Here is a 21,518-nt window from a genome sequence, read left to right as displayed (position 1 = left end):
TCCCTTGGTTTCGCTGGCCCTCTAACAAACAAGAAGTCATTTTCCAGTTGTTGGTCTTTCCTGATGACACGTCCAAAGTAAGCAAGACAAAGTTCCGCCATTCTAATTTCTGAGGAGCATTCTGGCTGTACATCCTCCAAGACTGACAAATGTACTTTCCTTGTGACTTATTTTCCCCCTCCTACTAGGACGCCCCCTCGGGGAGGACAGGCGGGTGTCTCCCGCCAGGACGCCCCCTCGGCGAGGACGGGCGGGGGTCTCCCGCCAGGACGCCCCCTCGGCGAGGACGGGCGGGGGTCTCCCGCCAGGACGCCCCCTCGGCGAGGACGGGTGGGGGTCTCCTGCTAGATGAGGGCAGACAGTTTTGTCTGTTTCACTCACTGCTGTGTGCCCAGTACCAGACCTGCACCCGGATGGGAAAAGGCATTTTTTGAATGGCTGGCTGAGTCCTTGAGCTTAAATCTCTTCATTACCATGGTCTCCTGTCTGGTTTAGGATGCCTTAGTGAAAGAGAAAGGTAGGTAGGATGGTAACAACCCCTGGAGGCTGATAGTGGAGTGGCCTTCACTCCCAGGGCACCTTACTGGTATGAAACTCAGCACCTTGAATTTCGGGGCCCCTGCAGATGGCACAAGGAGCCCTGGTGGCAAAGTGGTTAAGCGCTCAGCTATTAACCAAAAGGCCACCGGTTCAAATCCACCAGCGAGAGAAAGAGGTAGCACTGTGCTACCTTAAAAATTTGCAGCCTTGGAAACCCTGTGGGACTGTTCTACTCTGTCCCATAGGGTCGCTATGAGTCAGAATCTACTTCACGGCAATGAAATCGGTTTTTGGGTTCTCAAGGAAGCCAGCGCCCCCTCTGGGGGATGTGCCTGCCCCTGGCTGCACGCAGGCGAGGATGCCGCAGGTGTCTCAGGTGTCCAAGCTCCTGCCTCCCCTGGACAGTAGCTGCAGGTGAGCTGAGGAGCCTGCCGAGTGCCCACTTGGGGCGGCCTGAGGGGAGAGCCAGCACATGGAGGTTCCGGGGCTGTTCTCGGGAGTCCTCGATTGCTCTCGGGGGTCCCCCAGGCTCTGCTGGTGGGTGTGGGGAGGAATCCCCAGGAACGGTTCCGGGCTAGTGGGACGCCTGGGCTCCGAGGGCTGCTCTCGAGGCGCGGGGGCGCCCCGCAGCTATCCTGGGGTGGTAGATCCCCCTCCCCGCTCTGCTCTGAAGAGGGGTTCTTGTGCGCCGCGCGCTCCCGCCTGCGACGCCGTCACCTTCCCCAGGTCGGGACGCACCCAGCCCAGGAGGGGAGGGGGCGCGGCCTAGAAAGGCCCGGACTCCCGCCCCGCGCGCCCCCGCCCCGCCCGCGCGCCCCCGCCCTGCCCCGCGCGCCTGCGGAAAGGGGCGGGGAGAGGCGCTGGGCGGGGGCCGGCGCTCACTGCGCCTGCGCTAGCGCCTCAGAGGCGCGCGCGCTCCCGCCGTTGGCCGCCGCCTTCCGTCAGTCGCCGCCGCCCGGGGCCGCGCACGCGCCTCGCCGCCCGCCGCCCGCCCCGCGACCCCGGCCCTCCTCCGCCCGCGCCCCGGCCCCGGCCTCGGCCCCGGCCCCGCAGCATGAAGCAGCCGCAGGCGCGGCGGCGGCGACGGTGGCCGCTCTGAGGTGAGGCGAGGTCCGCAGCGGCCGCGGGCGGCCTGGGCGGGGGCGGCAGGTGGGCCGGGGGCGGCAGGTGCGGCGCAGGTGGCGGCGCGGCCTCCTCCCCGGCCTCCTCCCGGCCGCCCATCCGGCAGCAGGCCGGTCCTTTGTGGCGGCCGCGGCCCGCCCGCCTGCAGCGGCCTTTTTGTCTGCAGATGGTGGACGCCGGCGGCGGCCCGGCCGGAGAGGGCGCCTGGAGGAAGATGGAGGCCCCGCCGGACGGCGCCGTGGACATCGTGCCCCTGGACCGCTACGACTCGGCCCGCGCCAAGATCGCCGCCAACCTGCAGTGGATCTGCGCCAAGGCCTACGGCCTAGGTGGGCCGGGGGTCGGGGTGAGGGCGGGGGGTGAGGGTCGGGGGTGGGGGTGAGGGCGGGGGTGAGGGTCGAGGGTGGGGGTCGGCGTGAGGGCCGGGGGTGGGGGTGAGGGCGGGGGTGAGGGCCGGGGGCGGGGGTGAGGGCGGGGGTGAGGGCGGGGGTGAGGGTCGGCGTGAGGGCCGGGGGTGGGGGTGAGGGCGGGGGTGAGGGTCGAGGGTGGGGGTCGGGGTGAGGGCCGGGGGTGGGGGTGAGGGCGGGGGTGAGGGTCGGGGGTGGGGGTGAGGGCGGGGGGTGAGGGTCGGGGGTGGGGGTGAGGGCGGGGGTGAGGGTCGGCGTGAGGGCCGGGGTCGGGGTGAGGGCCGGGGCCGGGGTCGGGGTCGGGGTGAGGGCCGGGGGCCGGGGGCCGGGTCGGGGTGAGGGCCGGGGTCGGGGTGAGGGCCGGGGTCGGGTCGGGGGTACGGAGGTGAGGGCCGGGGTGAGGACCGGGGTCGGGGTGAGGGCGGGGGTCAGGTCGGGGTGAGGATCGGGGTCGGGGTGAGGGCGGGGGTGAGAGCCCGGGTCGGGGTGAGGGTGAAGGCCGGGCCGGGGGTAAGGTCCGGGTGAGGGCCGGGGTGAGGCCCGGGGTCGGGGTGAGGGCGGGGGTCAGGTCGGGGTGAGGGCCGGGGTCAGGTCGGGGTGAGGGCGGGGGTGAGGGCCGGGGGTCGGGGCAAGGGCGGGGTGAGGGTCGGGGTCAGGGTGAGGGTGAGGGCCGGGCCCCGGGTCGGGGTGAGGGCAGGGGTGAGGGCCGGGGGCCGGGGGCCGGGGGCCGGGGCGAGGGCGGGGGTGGGGGTCGGGGCGGGGGGGCCGGCGCCCCCGGACCGGGACCTGGACGGGCCGGCCTTTGTGTCCAGGCGCCGAGGCGCGGCGGGCCGGTCAGCCGGGGCGGCCGTCCCGAGCTGCGCCCCCCGGGCCCTGTGTGCGCGCCCCTGGGAAGGAGGCTTTGATCGGCTGGAGTTGGGAGCGGGAAACGCGGCCGTTTTCTGCGGACGCGCGGAAGGGAAGGCGGGGAACTGGCGTGGCCGCGGCCGCCTGGCGACGTCCTTTATTAGCGCGGGGCCGGCTGTGGGGCAGACCTGTTTCCAGGCGAGCGCCAGCCCCAAAGCCTTGGATACGGAGCCGGTGGTTTGTTATGAAAGTTGATGCTTACAAAACGGCCGTTGTTGGGCTCCCTGACGAGAGGTGGTTTCTTCAGTGGATGGTGCATAATCATAATGATCGCCTTTGGTTAATTCTTGTTTTGAAGAACTCGGTAACCTTGTTTGGAGTCCAATTTGTTAGGCGGTAATGTGCTTTTTTTTTAATGTGCTTAGTGGATTAAGACTCCTATTTCAGGCTTCCAGAACTTTACAGACCAAGTGATCCTCCTAACTGTTGACTCTCAAGGCTTTCTTTGTTAGCTTCAGGTATGACGTAAAGAATTAATACTTGTATAATTCTCTTAATTTGAAATTTTGCATTCTAAAAAAACATTGCCTTTATTCTGGTGAAAACATTCCTGGTTCTAGCACAAGACTAGAGAGGTAACCCTTTCAGAAAATGGAGTTTAGCCCCCCAACTTTGAAAGCTTGCTGAACAGGCCTTTCCCTGTGTGACAGGATTTCAACAGTCTGAGCTAGACGCAGGTTAGTCATGAGGACAAACATGTTTTGTAAATTATAGGGATTAAATACATCGCTTCGTTTTTTTGTTAGCGGGTCATTAATTTTATTTGTTTTTCCCAAGGAAGCAAATTTTTGTTTCATTGATTTTCTCTGTTTTTCATATTCCAATTTCATTTATTTCTGGTCTTGCCTTTATTGTTGTTCCTTTTTCTTGGTTTACATTTAGCTTATTCTTATTTTTTTAGTTTCTTGAGTTTGGAACTTAATGCTTTGTGACTTTTCCTCTTTGTTTTTTCTTTTAATTCTTATTGTGCTTTAAGTAAAAGTTTACAAATCAAGTCAGTCTCTCATACGAAAAACTTAGATACGCCTTGTTCTATACTCCTAGTTGCTCTCCCTCTAATGAGACAGCACACTCCTTCCCTACACTCTCTGTTTTCGTGTCCATTCGGCCAACTTCTAACACCCTCTGCCCTCTCTTCTCCCCTCCAGACAGAAACTTCCCACACAGTGTCATGTGTCTACTTGATCCAAGAAGCTCACCCCTCACCAGTATCATTTTCTATCCCATGGTCCAGTCCAATCTCTGCCTAAAGAGTTGGCTTTGGGAATGGTTCCTGCCTTGGACTAACAGAAGGTCTGAGGACCGTGACCTCTGGGGTCCTTCTAGTCTCAGTCAGACCGTTAAGTCTGGTCTTCTTACGAGAATTTGAGGTCTGCATCCCACTGCTCTCCTGCTCCCTCAGGGGTTCTCTGTCGTGTTCCCTGTCAGGGCAGTCATGGGTTGTAGCTGGTCGCCATCTAGTTCTTCTGGTCTCAGGATGATGGAGTCTCTGTTTTATGTGGCCCTTTCTGTCTCTTGGCCTCATAATTACCTTGTGTCTTTGGTGTTCTTCATTGTCGTTTGCTCCAGGTGGGTTGAGACCAATTTCATGCTTTGTTTTAAATTGGTTTTATTGACTGTCTTAGGCTGGGTTCTCCAGAGGAGCCAAATCAGCAAAGTGTATATCTATAAATATATCTAGAGATTTATTTCAAGGAAATGGCTCACAGAGTTGTGGGGGCTGGCAGGCCCCAAATCCGTGGTTCATCGTCAGGCTGGAGGCTTCTCCTGACTCATGTGGTTGCAGGAGCTGGCGAATTCCAAAATCTGCAGGTCAGACAGCAGGTTGCTGGCTCACATCCCAGGAGCCAGAGGTCAGATGATGATGAGTGAGATGCAGGACCGAGAGAACAAGAGAGCTTTGCTGGAACATCCAGACAAATTGGATGCAGGCCTCCCCCCCCCCCCCCCCGCCAAGAGACTTCCTTTACGTCAGATCATGAATGGAAGATACTTGCAACATAGCTGAGAATCATGGCCTAGCCAAGCTGACATGTAACATTATCTGTCACACAGAGCTTTTCTTCTTATTTTACAATTTTTAGTTTTACAGGTTTTGTTTTCCGTTGAACTTTACTCATTTTCTGTATGGTTGTGAAGGGGAAAAGCTGTTTGCTATATTCATGAATTTGCATGATTGAAAAAATGGAACCAATAAAGTAGTTGTTAGAGTAAGGCGTAGAGAACAACGATACGGCAGCGCTCAGGTGTCTAGCGGTCAGCTTAGGGGAAGGAAAGACAAAACCGTCGCTGCGGAGTAAGCTCCTGGCGGCCCGGGTGTGTGGAGGAGAACTGCGCTCTGCAGGGTTTTCGCTGGCCGATTTTTTAGAAGTAGATCACCAGGTCTTCCTTCTGGGGGACCTTTCAGTTAGCAGCTGAGCGTGTTAATCCTTTGTGCCACCCAGGGACTCCTACGAAAAGAAGGTTAGCTCATCCCAGATCTCCCTTCACATCCACCAATAGCCCGAATTGTGTGATGGTCACGGTCTTGCTTTTCCTCACACCTCCCCACGTGTTTATATCATTCCACTACACTGTTGAGTTTTGTATGGGATTGCACATTTCACGGGAGTGTATCCCCTGAGCTTTGCTTTGTTGTAGTCCATGATGTGTTCCTGGATTTCTCCTCTGTGGTGGGTGGAGCGTCCCTCTGTTCTTGGTCGCTGCTGTCCAGTAGTTCATCAGATGCCTGCCCACGTTCGGCCATCCCCCTGTGCCTGGGTGCTGGGTGGGTTCCAGGTTTGTGCTCACACAGCGCTGCTCCTGAGCACACGTGTGAGGTTTTGCTCAGACGTGGAATTTTAAGATTTTACGTGTGGAGATGGCTGAGAGCTCTGGTAAGGAATGCTGCAGAGACGCAGCTGCTTTGAAAAAGCCCTCCCGATGTCTCCTTCCCAGTTTCTGCGGCAAAGTGAGTGCAGTTGTGTTTTGTTGCATTTAGCTTTGCAGTCAGAGTGGGATTTTGTCAGCTATCGGGACAAATACGCATCTCTCAGCATTGGTATTGGGTTAGTTTTGTCTCCTTTTATTTCCAGTACCAGGCGAACGCTTATGTTCTGGTTAACTCATCAGATAGTTAATTTAAAAGCCGACGACGCCACAATGAGCTTTAAAGCTTGGAAATTCTCAGAAGATGGCTGTTTAAAGACTAGAAAGGTGAGCTGGAACTGAAGGGGACAGATACCGTTGGGACTTGTGGGTTTGCTGTTTTGCCGTTCTCTGAGGAAGCCCCTGCCCGCAGTGGCGCATGGGGCGCTGGTCTGAGTGCGCCTGTTTTCCATTCGCTTTTGCCAGATGAGGAGGTGTCCCATCCTGTACCTCCCTTCAGGAAGGGGAGCGATTCCTGTTGTGATTTTTTTTCTAGTTGTGAATCTCTCTCTCAGTTTACAAATTTGGGAGGCTCCAAATGATCACAAAGGCTTCCCTCGGTTGGAGTGGTTTCAAGCGGGGGTCTCAGCCTGGTCTGTAAGGTTTGCTGTGTCTTTCAGGAGACTGGGTTGGGGAGGGTTTTGGTAGGGCAGTGAAGATTTTCTTTTTCAGAACTCTCTTCCTAGTCCGGGGGCGCGTTCCTTGCATCTTTTATGGGATCTCTCCCCGTGGCTGGCCAGCCCGGTTTTTCCGTGAATTAGATGTGGTCCTTTGAATCTCGGTGCTTTCATCTTAAATCCGTTTTGGGGGTGTGTTTTTGTGTGAGCATGGTGAAAGTGACTTAAATATTTTCTCGTGGTAAGGTTGCCTATTAAGTAGCTAAATGAAACCACACAGTCGTCCATTTGTATAGCAGCCCAAAGCATGCTGACCTGCTAGGGCAGGTGCTCTGAGACTGCCTTCTCGTTCCGGTTTCCCCGTTTGGGATTCTCAGTGGCCCCTGCCCCCGAGCCTGCCATTTGCAGTGTGTGATTAGACCCCAGAGTGCTCACCTTGGCCAGGCCTTTGGGTGGCATATGGTTGTGCAGAAACATTTCCTTCAGTTTTATCCCTCTCTGGTGCTGTCGCCAAGAGTTGTGGTCTGTCTTGTGCTCTTATTTTTAGATCTCCTCCCTCTCTTTTTTGGGGGGGTGGGATTTTTTTTTTTATTCATTGACAGTATTTTGATTATTTTTTAGGAATAATATATTGAATATGTTGAAAGTTCATTTAGAAATGTTTGTAAGGAGTGGGTTGAATGGACACAGGGAATCTGGGGTGGAGAGGAGGAGTGCTGTCACATAGTGAGAGCAACTAGGGTCACGTAACAATGTGTGTATAACATTTTGTATGGGAAACTAACTTAGCTGTAAACTTTCACTTAAAGCACAATTAAAAAAAAGTGTAAGAAGGACTAGAATCTTCTTAGAAAATTTCGCAATGCCTTTTTGGGTGAACATTGTAATAAAAACAAAAACCCATTGCTGTTGAGTCGATTCCGACTCAGAGCGACCCTATAGGACAGAGTAGAACTGCCCCATAGACTTTCCAAGGAGCGCCTGGTGGATTCGAACTGCCAACCTTTTTGATTAGCAGCCATAGCTCTTAACCACTGTGTCACCAGGGTTTCCCGAACATTGTAGTGAGTTGGTCAAAAAATGTTAATAGAGCCCTGAGTTTTGATTTTAGGTCCATTGTTTATCTGTGACCTTGGGAAACTTCATGGTCTCTAGACCTTGGTTTCTGGGGATGATGGGGTTAGCAGTAGCTTTTATTACTTCTCAAGGACAGTGTTCAAAATGCTAGAAGGTACTCCCCTATTTACAGGGATGTTACTGTGCGTAGCTCAGTGATGGTGATCTCACCTTTCTGAGGAGCCCTGGAAACCGGGTAGTTCATTTGCCTGTGGGGCAGGACCTTAGGGTCACTGAGTTCAGCCTTCTGGTATCACCACTGCAGACCAGGATGGGGAGAGACCTCTGGCCTGTTCACAGTTGCACTACTGGTGAGGGACTGGGATAGTTCCCTCCCTTCCGCCTCCCTGCCTCCCCCTCTGTCTCTCTCTCTGTCTTGTTAGAGTAATTTAAACTACTGATTTGGTGACCATGTCGTGGAGGATATTTTGACTTTGTCAAGCTCATATTCTAGTCACCATTGAAGGGATATCTGTAAGAGAACTGCTGCCAGCTGTCGTATGTATTTAGCAAGAATAGTTTAAACTCCGTTAAACTGATATTACGAGCGTGACCCCTTCATAGTCCACTTCAGGAAACGACCAGATGGCTTGTCGTGGTGACATTAGGACGACGCGAATCCAGTGCTGGGAATCACTTTCCAGCCTCCAGGACGTGAAATGAAACCCCTTCCCCGGGCCAGCAGAAGGCAGTGGTGTGAGTCTTACTGTTTGTAACAAACCCGTTAAACCAAGCCGTTGCCATCTGTTCGATTCCACTCCAAGCGACACTGCAGGACAGGGTGGAAGTGCCCCGGCGGGTTTCCGAGGCTGTGGCTCTTTACGGGAGCAGACTGCCTCATCTTTCTCTGCGGGGTGGCCGGTGTGTTGGAACCACTGATTTTTGGTTAGCAGCTGAGTCCTTAACCACTGTGCTGCCTGCTCGGGACAGCAGGCCCTTATCTGTTCCAGGTTCATAAGCAGATTGTCAAGTCTTTTTATGTGGTGATGGGTTTGATTAGTGGTTTATGAGCTTACATTATGTTTTTTGTCTTTCTGTCGCTCTCGGCAGGGGATTTGGGCATTTCTGAGGTAGGAGGTTACAGAGTGACTTAGCCGGGTTGAGCACCGTCACGTGGGCTGAGGGGCGCTTGGGGGTTGTGGAGGTCTTTGTAGCCAGCCTTCCTCGCATAGGTGCCCTGAGCACGTCTTTGTTGTTTGTACTTAGCTGTGAGGTCAGGGTTATGGTTGTCCGGTTTCCCGCTCTGTCCAGAGTCCATCGCGTGTAGTGAGTGCTTGTGGAACGGGTGAAAGCGTTTGAAACGCCTGCGAAGCAGGTGAATGGAAAACTGCTTTATGGTTCTATAAAGCATGGCCATACAGGCATGGCTGTGGAGTTGTAAAGATACGTCAGTTGGCATGTGTTCTTTTTTTGGTCTTGATGCCACAAATTAAATATGAATCAAAGAACCTAAATCCATCTTTAAGCTCAGCTGTTCTCATCCTTCAGATCTGAGTGACCCACAAAAGACTTGGCCACTATTGTGCTTCAGGCTGATCTTCCAAAGAACACTTAATATTTTTTCTTTATTATTATTTTTATCCTTCTAATTTTTCATAGGCTTGCCTTACGGTTTTTTTTTTTTTTTTGGTGGCCATATCAACATTATACGTACCAGTGTTGTTTTTTGTTTCCTGGTTGAACTATTGAAAGACTCAGATTGTTACAGTTTTTTGTCTAATCTGAGGGTGGGCAGGATGGAATCAGTATTATAATTGGACAGCTACCATGTGCATGTTTGTTTTGCATTATAGGAGATATAAAGGGGGAAAATTATATGAGGTCATTTTCCTTAATTGTTTAAAATCTACATGAAATATTGACGTACACAAAGAAAAATAATGCAAAGGGCTGAAAAATCAAGTATGCCATCGATAAAACAGCCGTGTTTAGGCAGAAGATAGAGCTGTCAGCTCAGTGAATGCAATCCCAGAGTGCCTGGGCGCTACCAAGAGAGGTCTCTGTGGACTGGGGCGCTCCCGGAGGCTCCCTGGGGGGGTAGGCTTTGAGGGATGGGTGAGATTAGGTAGCCCTGAGAGTGGAGGGAAGGGTACCTGGCTATGGACCTGAGGGTGTATCTTTCACATGTTTCTACACTGTGAGAGGTGGATGTGTCCACGGGCGTGCTGAGGAGATTAACCTTGCTGAGCTAAGGATTTGTGTACTGAAGCAGGAGGTGATTAGGGTGGAAAATAGTCAGGGGCCAGGTTGTCTGTGGTGTTCAAAGCTGGGCTGGGGATTTCTTCGCAATGTATGCCTGGGGAGGCCTTTGAGCTGGGAGTGACAGAATCAGAGAGAGCCTGGGAAGGTTTTTAGCAGGCTGGAGCGGGTAGAGGCTGCAGTCGGGCTGAACTTCTGGGAGCTGGTGTGGTTGCCGAAGCTCGGAATGCCGACGACTCGCCTAGTTTGTTTGCAGTGGAAATGAGAAGGGCAGATGGAGCCAGCAGCTCTGAGGAGACTGGGTTGATTGACTGTGGGGATGGGCACGGGTGTTGAACCTCAGCACAGGGAGAATGATGGTACTTTTGACAGGAACAGGGGTGACTGACCGCCCTGTCACTGGCTATTGCCTTCCTTACTTCTCCTTTGGGCCGCTGCAGTGGCAGCTGCCTCGAGCTGGGTGCTGTGGCATCGTTTCCTCACTGTGTGATCTACCACTGCCCTCACCACGCCTCTGAAACACTTCTCCGGCGTGGACCAGGGGCCTCCTGCTTGCCTTCCGCCAGCCCGTTCTGCGCTCTGCCATGTCAGATGCCAGACTGGACACCGGGGTGTCTGCTCTTTTCTCAGCCTCTCCTTTCACCACCCCCCTTGACTTGGGATTCTCTCTTCCCAGTTTCACCTGGTGAACAAATCTTCTCTGTTTTATTACTTCGCTTTTGTCCGTCCTGCCTGCCTGGGTGGCCCTGCAAGACCCACTCCTTGGTCCCCTGCTCTTCATCGGTTTTCCTTTTCACACAGCCTTTCTAGCTCCGTGGCTTTAGTTATCCGCCACACGCAGAGAAGTTTCATTTCTGTTTCTGACTTCTCTCCTGAGCTCTAGCCTAGCCCTTTTTCTTACTGCTCATGCTACCTACCCAGTTCACTTAAATATTTCCCAGTCACTGTCCTTCAGTCACTTCAAATTAGTCAACATTAAGCACAGCTCAGCATTGTGTTGTCCACTGTGAGGTCACCAAAGTGCTTCTCAGGGCTCCTAGAGTGGGGAATGGCCGTGTGGACAAAGAACTGCAGTGACAGGCTGACGAGGGAGGGAGTGCGGCGAGAGAGGAGCGATGCTAATGGCAGGACAGCTAAGGGAGAGAGAGCACCTCCCATGAGGGAGTCGGGATCCGTGCAGGTGGATGAGAAGGTGAAACCTGAGTTTGTGGTCTGGATGGGTAAGAACAGGCAGAGGCCTGCAGGGGAGGGGAGTGTGGTGTGGCTGGTTGGGATAAATGTCAGTGTAGCAACAGCAGAGTTGGCGGTGAACGTAAATTGGAAAAAATGCCTGGGGCCAGATCGTGGAATGTCTTGACTGGCTGATTGATAAGTTGGAGTTTTCTTCTGTGTGAATTGGGGAGCCACTGAAGGTTTCTGAGGAGGGAAGGATGTGCTTAAACCTGGACTTTTCAGAGGAGTCTCTGGTAGTGTAGGTTAATGCCCAGTGCAGGGTACACAGGGAAGAATTTTATTTTGGACCTTTGAGACCAAACCCGTTGTTTTCAAGTCGATTCCGACTCATAGCGACCCTATGGGACAGAGTAGAACCGCCTCATAGAGTTTCCAAGGAGCGCCTGGTGGATTCAAACTGCCGACCTTTTGTTTAGCAGCTGTAGCACTTAACCAGTACGCCACCAGGGTTTCCAGACCCTTAAGAAAACTAGTTTTATTGAGGTATAATTTACATATAACAAAATGCACACTTTTTTTTCTTTTTAGTTTTTATTGTGCTTTAAGTGAAAGTTTACAAATCAAGTCGGTCTCTCACACAAAAACTTATATACACCTTGCTACATACTCCCAAATGGTCTCCCCCTAGTGAGACAGCCCGCTCCCTCCCTCCCCTCTCTCTTTTCGTGTCTGTTTCGCCAGCTTCTATCCCCCTCTACCCTCTCATCTCCCCTCCAGGGAGGAGATGCCAACATAGTCTCAGGTGTCCACCTGATCCAAGAAGCTCACTCCTCACCAGCATTCCTCTCCAACCCATTGTCCAGTCCAATCCATGTCTGAAGAGTTGGCTTTGGGAATGGTTCCTGTCCTGGGCCAATAGAAGGTCTGGGGGCCATGACCACCGGCTCTCCTGCTCCCTCAGGGGTTCTCTGTTGTGTTCCCTGTCAGGGCAGTCATGGGTTGTAGCCAGTCACCATCTAGCTGTTCTGGTCTCAGGCTGATGTAGTCTCTGGTTTATGTGGCCCTTTCTGTCTCTTGGGCTCGTAATCACCTTGTGTCCTTGGTGTTCTTCATTCTTCTTTGATCCAGATGGGTTGAGACCAGTTGATGCATCTTAGATGGCTGCTTGCTAGCATTTAAGACCCCAGACACTACTCTCCAAAGTGGGATGCAGAATGTTTTCTTAATAGATTTTATTATGCCAATTGACTTAGATGTCCCCTGAAACCATGGTCCGCAAACCCCCGCCCCTGCTACACTGGCCTTCGAAGCATTCAGTTTATTCAGGAAAGTTCTTTGCTTTTGGTTTAGTCCAGTTGTGCTGACCATGCCTGTATTGTTTGTTGTCTTTCCCGTCGCCTAAAGTAGTTCTTATCTACTATCTAATTAGTGAGTACCCCTCTCCCTCCCTCACTCCCAGCCTCGTAACCATCAAAGAATATTTTCTTCTCTGTTTAAACTATTTCTTGAGTTCTTATAATAGTGGTCTTATACAATGTTTGTCCTTTTGCAACTGGCTAATTTCACTCAGCATAATGCCTTCCAGATTCCTCCATGTTATGAAATAAAACGCACACATTTTAAGAGTATTCGATGAGTTTAAATAAATGTGTACACCCTTGTGAACATGACCACAGTCAAGGTAAAGAACATTTTTATTACCCCAAAATGTGCACTTGAGCACCCTTTCAGTCAGTAGCCACCGAGGGCACCACTGATCTACTTATCACTTTAGATTAGATTTGTCTTTCTAGGGTTTTATATATGTCTAGTCGTACAGCGAGTACTCTTGTGTCTGGGTGCTTTCAAGATGCATAACATTTTTGAGATTCGCCCATGTTCTGTGTATCTTCTAGGTGAGCAGTAGCAGTAGTATTCCCTTGTATGGCTGCCCACATTTTGCATGCTTGTTAACCTGTGGATAGATGCTTGGGTTGTTTCCAATTTTGGGCTATTATGAATAAAGCAGCTGTGAACATGCATGTATAAGGCTTTGTGTGAACATGTGTGTTCATTTTTCTTGGGTAAATAGCTAGGCATGGGCTTACTTGGTCATAAGTGTGAAGCCCTGGTGGTGCGGTGGTTAAAAGCTTAGCTGCTAATCAAAAGGTTAGCAGTTCAAATCCACCAACCACTCCTTGGAAACCCTTTGGGGGCAGTTCTACTCTGTCTTATAGGGTCTCTATGAGTTGGAATTGACTAGACGGCAAAAAGTTTTTTTTTTTTTTAAGGTAAGCGTATGTTTAACTTTATAAAAAACTGTCAGATTGTTTTCCAAAGTGGCTGTATCACTTTATATTCTCACAAGCAATATGTGAGAGTTCCAGTTTCTCTGCATCCTTGACAACACTTGGGTATTGTCAGTCTTTAATTTTAGCCATTTAAGTGGATGAGTTGTGGTTTTAATATACATTTCTCTGATGACTAAAATGTTGGATTTTTTTTTCATCTACTTACTGGCAATTGGAATATTTTTTTCTATGAAGTACTTTTCAAGTCTTTGGACATATTAAAAAAAATTAATCTTACTTCGAGGTAATTGTAGATTCACATGCAGTTGTGAGAAATAATACAGAGAGCTCTGGCTTCCCTTTACTCAGTTTCCCCGATGGAAACACCTTGCAAAACTATGGCATAATACTACAACCAGGATGTTGGCACTGATGCACTGCACGTACAGGGCAGTTCCATCACCACAAGGGTCTCTTCTGTTGCCCTTTTATAGCCACATCTGCCCCTCTTCCTTCCGCTTGCTTTGGGTTTGCTTTTATCTTCTTTTCCTGGTTTCTTGAGGTAGGATTACTCATTTGATTTCTGATTACTGATTTGAGTTCTTCTTTTCTAATGTAAGTATTTTCGTATTATCAGCTTCCCACTTAATACTGCCTTAGCTGCATCCCACATGTTTTGATATGTTACTTTTTTTTTCATTCAGTGCTATGTATTTTTTAAAATATCCTTTGCACTTTCCTCTTGGACCCATGGATTATTTAGAAGTGTAATTTCCAAGTGTTCAGAGATTTTCCTGGTTTGTATTTCTAATATGGCTTCATTATGGACAGAGAACATACTCTGCATGATTTTTATTCTTTTAAATTTGCTGCGGTTGGTTTTATGGCCCAGGATATGGTCTATTTTGGTGACTGTTTCATGAATACTTGAAAAAAATGGGTATTCTGCTCTTTTTCAGTAGTATCAGTTAGATTCTCTTGGTTGTTTGTGTTGTTCAGGTATATATTCCTTGCTGATTTTATTATTTTTTTTAATAGGGTCGCTATGAGTCGGAATCGACTTGATGGCAGTGGGTTTAGTTTTTGGTTTAATTCTGTCAGTTGCTGATAGGGGGTAAATACTGTAGATTTGTCTCTTTCTCTTTTCAGTTGTCAGTTTTTCCCCCCACGAATTTTGAGGCTATGTTGTTTGGCACGTATACATTTAGGACTGTCAGCGTCTTCCTGGTGGACTGATCCCTTTACCTTTGTGTAACGTCCCTCTTTGTCTCTAGTGAACAGCACAGAGTTGGGTCCTTTTTTTTTTTAATGCACTCTGCCAGGCGCTGCCCTTTCACTAGTGCATTGACTGTTCTAACTTCATGTTACTGTTGATACGTTAGCGCTTAAGACTACCACTTTTATTTGTTTTCTGTGTTTCTCATTCTTCTTTACTCTTGCCTTCCTCCACAGGATGGAGTTTTTTAGAATTCCATCTTGATTTATTTATATTGTTTTGGGGTATATCTCTGTATATTATAGTTTTCCTAGCGGTTGCTCTGGGTATTACAGTATATATAAATGACTCACCACAGTCTGCTAAACCCCCACAAAAACCAAACCCATTGCCATCGAGTTAGTTCCAACTCATAGTGACTCTATAGGACAGAGTGGTATTGCCCCACAGGGGTTCCAAGGAGCAGGTGGTGGATTCAAACTGCTGACCTTTTGATTAGCAGCCATGCTCTTAACCACTATGCCACCTGGGCTCCACAGTCTCCTGGTGTCAGTATCTTACCATTTTGAGTCAAGTATGGAGAAGTTTTTTCCATTTAGGTCCCTTTACCCTTTCCAGTTATAAATATCATTGTCTTGGGTATCTAATGGTATTTTAGTTTTTGTTTCAGTCATGGCATGTAATTTAGAGAACTCATGAGAAGAATAGTCTATTGTATTTCTGCTCTTTCTGTTATTCTTTCTTCCTCCATGATTCTCCAAGATTCCTTCTTTTCTCATTTTCTTTTCGTTTGAAGAACTTCCTTTACTCCTTCTTTAAGGATAAGTTTGATGTGGACAGTTTTTTTTAAAAAATTTCTCATTTGAGAATTTTTTTTATTTTCCCTTTCATTCCTTAAGGATACTGCCACTGGAAATAGAATTCATGGTTGCAAGTTCTTTTCTTTCAGTACTTAAAAATTGTTGTTCATGACAACATTCTGGCCTTCTTGATTTCAGATTAGAAGTCTGCTGTCATTTGGATTGGTGTTCCCCTCTACATAATGTGTTGTTTCTTCCTTGCTGCTTCAGAGTATTTTCAGTGTCTTTAGTTTTCAGAAGTTTGATTATGCTGTGACTTGGCATGGATTTCTTTGGGCTTATCCTGTTTTGGGTTCACTCAAACCAAAAGCCAAACCTGCCGCCATTGAGTCGATTCCTACTCATAGCGACCCTCTAGGGCAGAGTAGAACTGCCCCTTACGGTTTCCAAGGAGTAGCTGATGGATTTGAACTGCTGACGTTTTGGTTAGCAGCCTGAACTCTTTCTCATTGTACTTTAGATGAAGGTTTACAGATCAAATTAGTTTCTCATTAAACAGTTAGCACACGTATTGTTTGATGACATTGGTTGACAGTTCCATGACATGTCAGCACCCTCCCTTCCTGACCTTGGGTTCCCTATTACCATCTTCCTGTCCCCTCCTGCCGTCTAGTCCTTGCCCCTCGGCTGGTGTGCCCCTTTAGACTTGTTTTGTTTTGTGGGCCTGGTTGAAGGATTAACCTTGGAGTGACTTCATTACTGAGCTAAAAGGGTGTCTGGGCGCCATGCTTTTGGGGTTTCTCCAGTCTCTGTCAGACCAGTAAGTGTCGTCTTTTTTTGTGAGTTAGAATTTTGTTCTATATTTTCTTCTAGCTCTGTCTGGAACCCTCTTTTGTGATCCCTGTCAGACCTCTAAGTCTGGTCTTTTTTTGTGAGTTAGAATTACGTTCTACATTTTCTTCCAGCTTTGTCTGGGACCCTCTATTTTGATCCCTGTCAGAGCAGTTGGTGGTGGTAGCCAGGCACCATCTCATTGGACTGGTTTCAGTCTGGTGGTGTCTGGGGTAGATGTGGTCTGTTAGTCCTTTGGACTAATGTTTCCCTTTTATCTTTAGTTTTCTTCATTCTCCCTTGCTCCGGAAGGGGTGAGACCAGTGTTGTATCCTAGATGGCCGCACACAGGCTTTTAAGACCCGAGACGATACGCCCCAAAGTAGAGTGTAGAACATATTCTTTATGTTATGCCAGTTGAGCTAGATGTTCCCCGAGACCATGGTCCCTACAGCCCTCAGTCCAGCAGTTCGGTCTCTCAGGGAGTTTGGATGTGTCTATGCAGCTTCTGTGACCTTGCCTTGTACAAGTTGTGCTGGCTTCCCCAGTATTGTGTACTCTTACCCTTCACCAAAGTTACCACTTACCAATTGTCTAGTGTTTTTCCATGCCCACCCCCTCCACTCCCTCGTAACCATCAAAGATAGTTTGTTTTTGTGTGTAAGACTTTTCATAAGTTTTTACAGTAGTGGTCTCATACGATATTTGTCTTTTGGTGATTGACTCATTTCATGATGCTTCACAGATTTATCATTGTTCTTTATCGTTAGGTAATACCCCATCCTGTATATGTACTATAGTTTGTTTATCCATTCATCTGTTGATAGGCATCTAGGTTGTTTCCATCTTTTTGCTATTGTGAACAATGCTGCAATAAACATGGGTGTGCATATGTTTATTCATGTGATGGCTCTTATTTCTCTAGGATATATTCCTAGGAGTGGGATTGCTGGATCATATGGTATTTCTATTTCTAGCTTTCTAAGGAAGCACCATACTGTTTTCCAAAATGGTTGTATCATTTGGCATTCCTACCAGCAGTGCATAAAAGTTCCAGCCTCCCTGCAGCCTCTCCAGCATTTGTTATTTACTGTTTTTTTGATTCATGCCGGTAATGCCGGGGGTGAGATGGTATCTCATTGTGGTTTTAATTTGCATTTCTCTAATGGCTACTGATTGTGAGCATTTCTTCATGTGTCTTTTGGCCACTTGAATGTCTTCTTTGGTGAAGTGTCTGTTCATTTCCTTTGTCCATTTTTTTAATTGGATTATTTGTCTTTTTGTTGTAGAGGTGTTGGATTTTCTTGTAGATTTCAGAGATCAGACCATGGTCTGATTTGTAATAGCCAATTTTTTTTCCCCCAGTTTGTAGGTTCTCTTTTTACTCTTTTGGTGAAGTCTTTTGATGAGCATAGGTGTTTAATTTTTAGAAGATTCCAGTTATCTAGCTTATCTTCTGGAGTTTGTGTGTTGTTGTTTATGGTTTGTATCCTGTTAATGACATGTATTGGGGCCTCTACCGTTGGTTGATCCTATTTTTTCTTCTATGAACTTTATAGTTTTTGACTTTGTATTTAGGTCTTTTATCCATTTTGAATTAGCTTTTGTATGTGGTGTGAGTATGGGCCCTGTTTCAGTTTTTTGCAGCTGGACATCCAGTTTTGCCAGCACCACTGTTAAAACACTGTCTTTTCCCCATTTGATGGACTTTGGGCCCTTGTTGAAGATAGGTGACGGTAGGTGGATGGATTTACATCTGCGTTCTCAGTTCTGTTCCATTGGTCAATGTATCTGTCATACTACCACTCCCAGGCTATTCTGACTACTGTAGTTGCATAGTATGTTCTGAGGTCAGGTAGTTCAAGTCTTCCTGCTTACTCTTCTATTTCAGTAGTGCTTTACTTATTTGTGGCTTCTTCCCTTTACATATAAAGTTAATGACTAGTTTTTCCATCTCTTTAAAGAATGTTGTTGGTATTTGGATTGGGATTGCCTTGTATTTGTAAATCACTTTGGGTAGAATTGTCATTTTTACAATGTTGGGTCTACCTATCCATGAACATGGTATGTTTTTCCATTTATGTAGATCTCTTTTGGTTTCTTGCAGTAGTGTTTTATAGTTTTCTTTGTATAGGTCTTTTACATTGCTGGTTAGATTTATCCCTAAGTATTTTTTAAGGGGCTATTATAAATGGTATTGTTTTCCTGATTTCCTTTTCGTCGTTCTCTTTATTGGTGTATAGGAATCCAACTGATTTTTGTATGTTTATCTTGTATCCTGCTACTCTGCTGAATCTTTCTGTTAGTTCCAGTAGTTTTTTCATTGAGTCTTTTGGGTTTTCTATGTATATTATCATATCATCCACAAATAGGGACAGTTTAACTTCTTCATTACCAATTTGGATGCCCTTTGTTTTTCTTGCTGTATTGCTCTAGCTAGGACTTCCAGCACAGCGTCAAATAGGAGTGATGCTAAAGGCAATCCTTGTCTAGTTTCTGTTCTCAAGGGGAATGTTTTCAGCCTCTCTCCATTAAGAATGATGTTGGCTGTTGGTTTTGCATAGATGCTCTTTATTTTGTTGAGAAATTTCCCTTCTGTACCTATTTTATTGAGAGTTTTTATCAGGAATGGGTGTTGGACTTGGTCGAATGCCTTTTCTGCATCAATTGAGATGATCATATGATTATTTATGTGGTAGATTGTGTTGATTAATTTTCTAATATTGAACCATCCTTGCATACCTGGTATGAATCCTACTTGGTTGTGGTGTATTATTTTTTTGATATGATGCTGAATTCTACTGGCTAGAATTTTATTGAGAATTTTTGCATCTGTATTCATGAGAGATATTGGTCTGTAGTGTTCTTTTTCTGTGGTGTCTTTGCCTGGTTTTGGTATGAGGGTTATGCTGCCTTCATAGAATGAATTCGGAAGTATCGCTTCCTTTTCTGTATTCTGAAATAGTTTGAGCAGTACTGGTGTAAGCTTGTCTCTGAATGTTTGGTAGAATTTTCCAGTGAAGCCATCTGGGCCAGGGCTTTTTTTTTGCTGGGAATTTTTCCTATTACCTTTTCAGTCTCTTCTTTTGTTAGGGGTCTGTTCAGATTTTCAACATCATTTCGTGTTAGTTTGGGTAGGTAGTATGTTTCTAGAAATTTTTCTGTTCCTCTAGGTTTTGAAATTTGTTGGAGTATAGTTTTTCATAATACTCTGTTAAGATCCTTTTTATTTCAGTTGGGCCTGTTGTAATGTCCCCCATTTCATTTCTTATTTGGGTTATTTGTGTCCTCTCCTGTTTTTCGTTTGTCAGTTTGGCCAGTGGTTTGTCAATTTTGTTGATCCTTTCAAAGAATGAGCTTTTGGATTTCTCAACTCTTTGTATTGTTTTTCTGTTCTCTGTTTCATTTATTTTTGCTCTGATCTTTATTATTTCCTTTCTTCTGGTGACTGTGGGCTTTTTTTTTTTTTTTTTTTGCTGTTTTCTTTCTATTTGTTCAAGTTGTTTAGCTAATGTGGATTTTGTCCCTTTCTTCTTTTTTGATGTGTACATCTACTGCTATATATTGACCTCTAAGCACTGCCTTTGTTGTGTCCCAAAGGTTTTGGTATGATGTGTTTTCATTCTCATATGATTCTGGGAATTTTTTTATTCCATCTCTGATTTCTTCTATTACCCGGTGGTTTTTAGCAGGGTGTTACTCAGTTTCCATGTAATTGATTTTTTTTTTTTTTGTTTGCTCTTCCTGTTGTTAATTTCTACCTTGATGGCATTGTGGTCAGAGAAGATGCTTTGTGTTATCAGTGTTTTGGATTTTGTTGAGGGTTGCTGTGTGGCCTAAGATATGGTCTATTCTGGAGAGTGTTCTATGTCCGTTGGAAAAGAGTGTGTACTTTGCAGCTGTTGGGTGGAGTGTTCTGTATATGTCTATGAGGTCAAGTTGGCTGATTGTGCCCTTTAGCTCTTCTGTATCTTTGCTGAGTTTCCTTCTAGATGTCCTGTCCTCTCCTGAGAGTGGTGTGTGTGGAACTGTCAGTTTCTCTTTTCAGTGCTCTTAGAGTTTATGTATTTTGGAGCCCTGTCATTGGGTGCATAGATGTTTATTATGGTCATGTTTTCATGATGGATCATCCCTTTAATCATTATATAGTGCCCTTCTTTGTCTTTTATGGTGGATTTTGTTTTAAAGTCTCTTTTATCTGAGATTAGTATTGCCATTCCTGCTCTTTCTTGGTAGCTGTTTGCTTGATGGAAACCCTGGTTGCGTAGTGGTTAAGTGCTATGGCTGCTAACCAAGAGATTAGCAGTTTGAATCCACCAGGCAATCCTTGGAAACCCTATGGAGCAGTTCTACTCTGCTCTACAGGGTCGGTATGCGTTGGAACCGACTCAATGGCAGTGGGTTTGGTTTTGGTTGGTTTGCTTGATGTAAAACACCCTTTGATTTTTAATGACTTACATCTTTATTTCTAATATATGTCTCTTGTAGACAGTATATTGATGGATTCTGTTTTTTATCCATTCTAGCAGCCTGAACTCTTAACCACTCTGCCACCAGGCCTCTGAGGTTTACTCAGTTTCTTGAAATATGTGGGTTTATATCTTTTGCCAAATTTGGGAAGTTTTCAGTTATTATTTCTTCAAATACTCTTTCAGCAACTCACTCTTTCTTCTGTTCTTCTGATGATTCAAGTGTTGGGTCTTTATTAATTGTCCCACAGGTCCTTGGGGCTCTATTTATTCTTTTTGTTTTTTAAAATGTACTTTCTCTCTGCTGTTCAGATTGGATAGATTGTATTTATCTGTCTTCAGCTTCACTGATTGTGTCTTCTGTCGTCTCCAGTCTAATATGGTGCCCATCCAGTGAATTTTTAAATTTCCATTATTGGATTTTTCATTTTGGTAATTTCTTTCTGGTTCTTTTCCTAACTTTCTTTGTTGAAATTTTCTATTTCTGATTTGTTTCAAGAAAATTCATAATTGTTGAATCATTTTTTATGATAAAAACTCTTTGCCATCAAGTTGATTCTGACTCATAGCAACCCTGTAGGACAGAGTAGAACTGCCCCATATGGCTTCCAAGGAGCGCCTGATAGATTTGAGCTGCCGATCTTTTGGTTAGCAGCAGTAGCTCTTAACCACTACGCCATCAGCGTTTTTATCATAAACTATCAGGTTTTATGATATTGCTTTAAAATCCTAAGGAGCCCTGGTGGTGCAGTGGTTAAGCACTTGGTGACTAGCCAAAAGGTTGGTGGTTTGAACTCACCAGCAGCTCCACAGGAGAAAGATATGGCAACCTGTCTCCATAAAGATTTACAGCCTTGGAAACCCTGTGGGGGCAGTTCCGCCCTGCCCTATAGAGTTGCTATGAGTTGGAATTGGCTCGATGGCAGTCAGTTTGGGTTAAAATCC

The 21,518-nt window shown here is 47.1% G+C and overlaps 1 protein-coding gene across 2 annotated transcripts in view; it reads left to right on the top strand.

Moving 5' to 3' along the window:
- Positions 1-1,535: 1,535 nt before the first annotated feature.
- Positions 1,536-21,518, top strand: part of CAMSAP1 (calmodulin regulated spectrin associated protein 1) — a 112,476-nt gene continuing 92,493 nt past the window's right edge. For both annotated transcript variants that reach the window (XM_049896613.1, XM_049896612.1), the window contains exons 1-2: positions 1,536-1,640; positions 1,829-1,991. In XM_049896613.1, coding sequence (XP_049752570.1) covers positions 1,829-1,991 — 163 coding nt within the window. In that variant the 5' untranslated portion in view covers positions 1,536-1,640. The remainder of the gene's footprint in view (positions 1,641-1,828; positions 1,992-21,518) is intronic.

The sequence above is a fragment of the Elephas maximus genome, chromosome 9, assembly GCF_024166365.1.
Source record: "Elephas maximus indicus isolate mEleMax1 chromosome 9, mEleMax1 primary haplotype, whole genome shotgun sequence".
Taxonomy (NCBI): domain Eukaryota; kingdom Metazoa; phylum Chordata; class Mammalia; order Proboscidea; family Elephantidae; genus Elephas; species Elephas maximus.
Note: the sequence above shows the minus strand (reverse complement) of the source record. Positions and strands in the feature narration are given on the sequence as shown.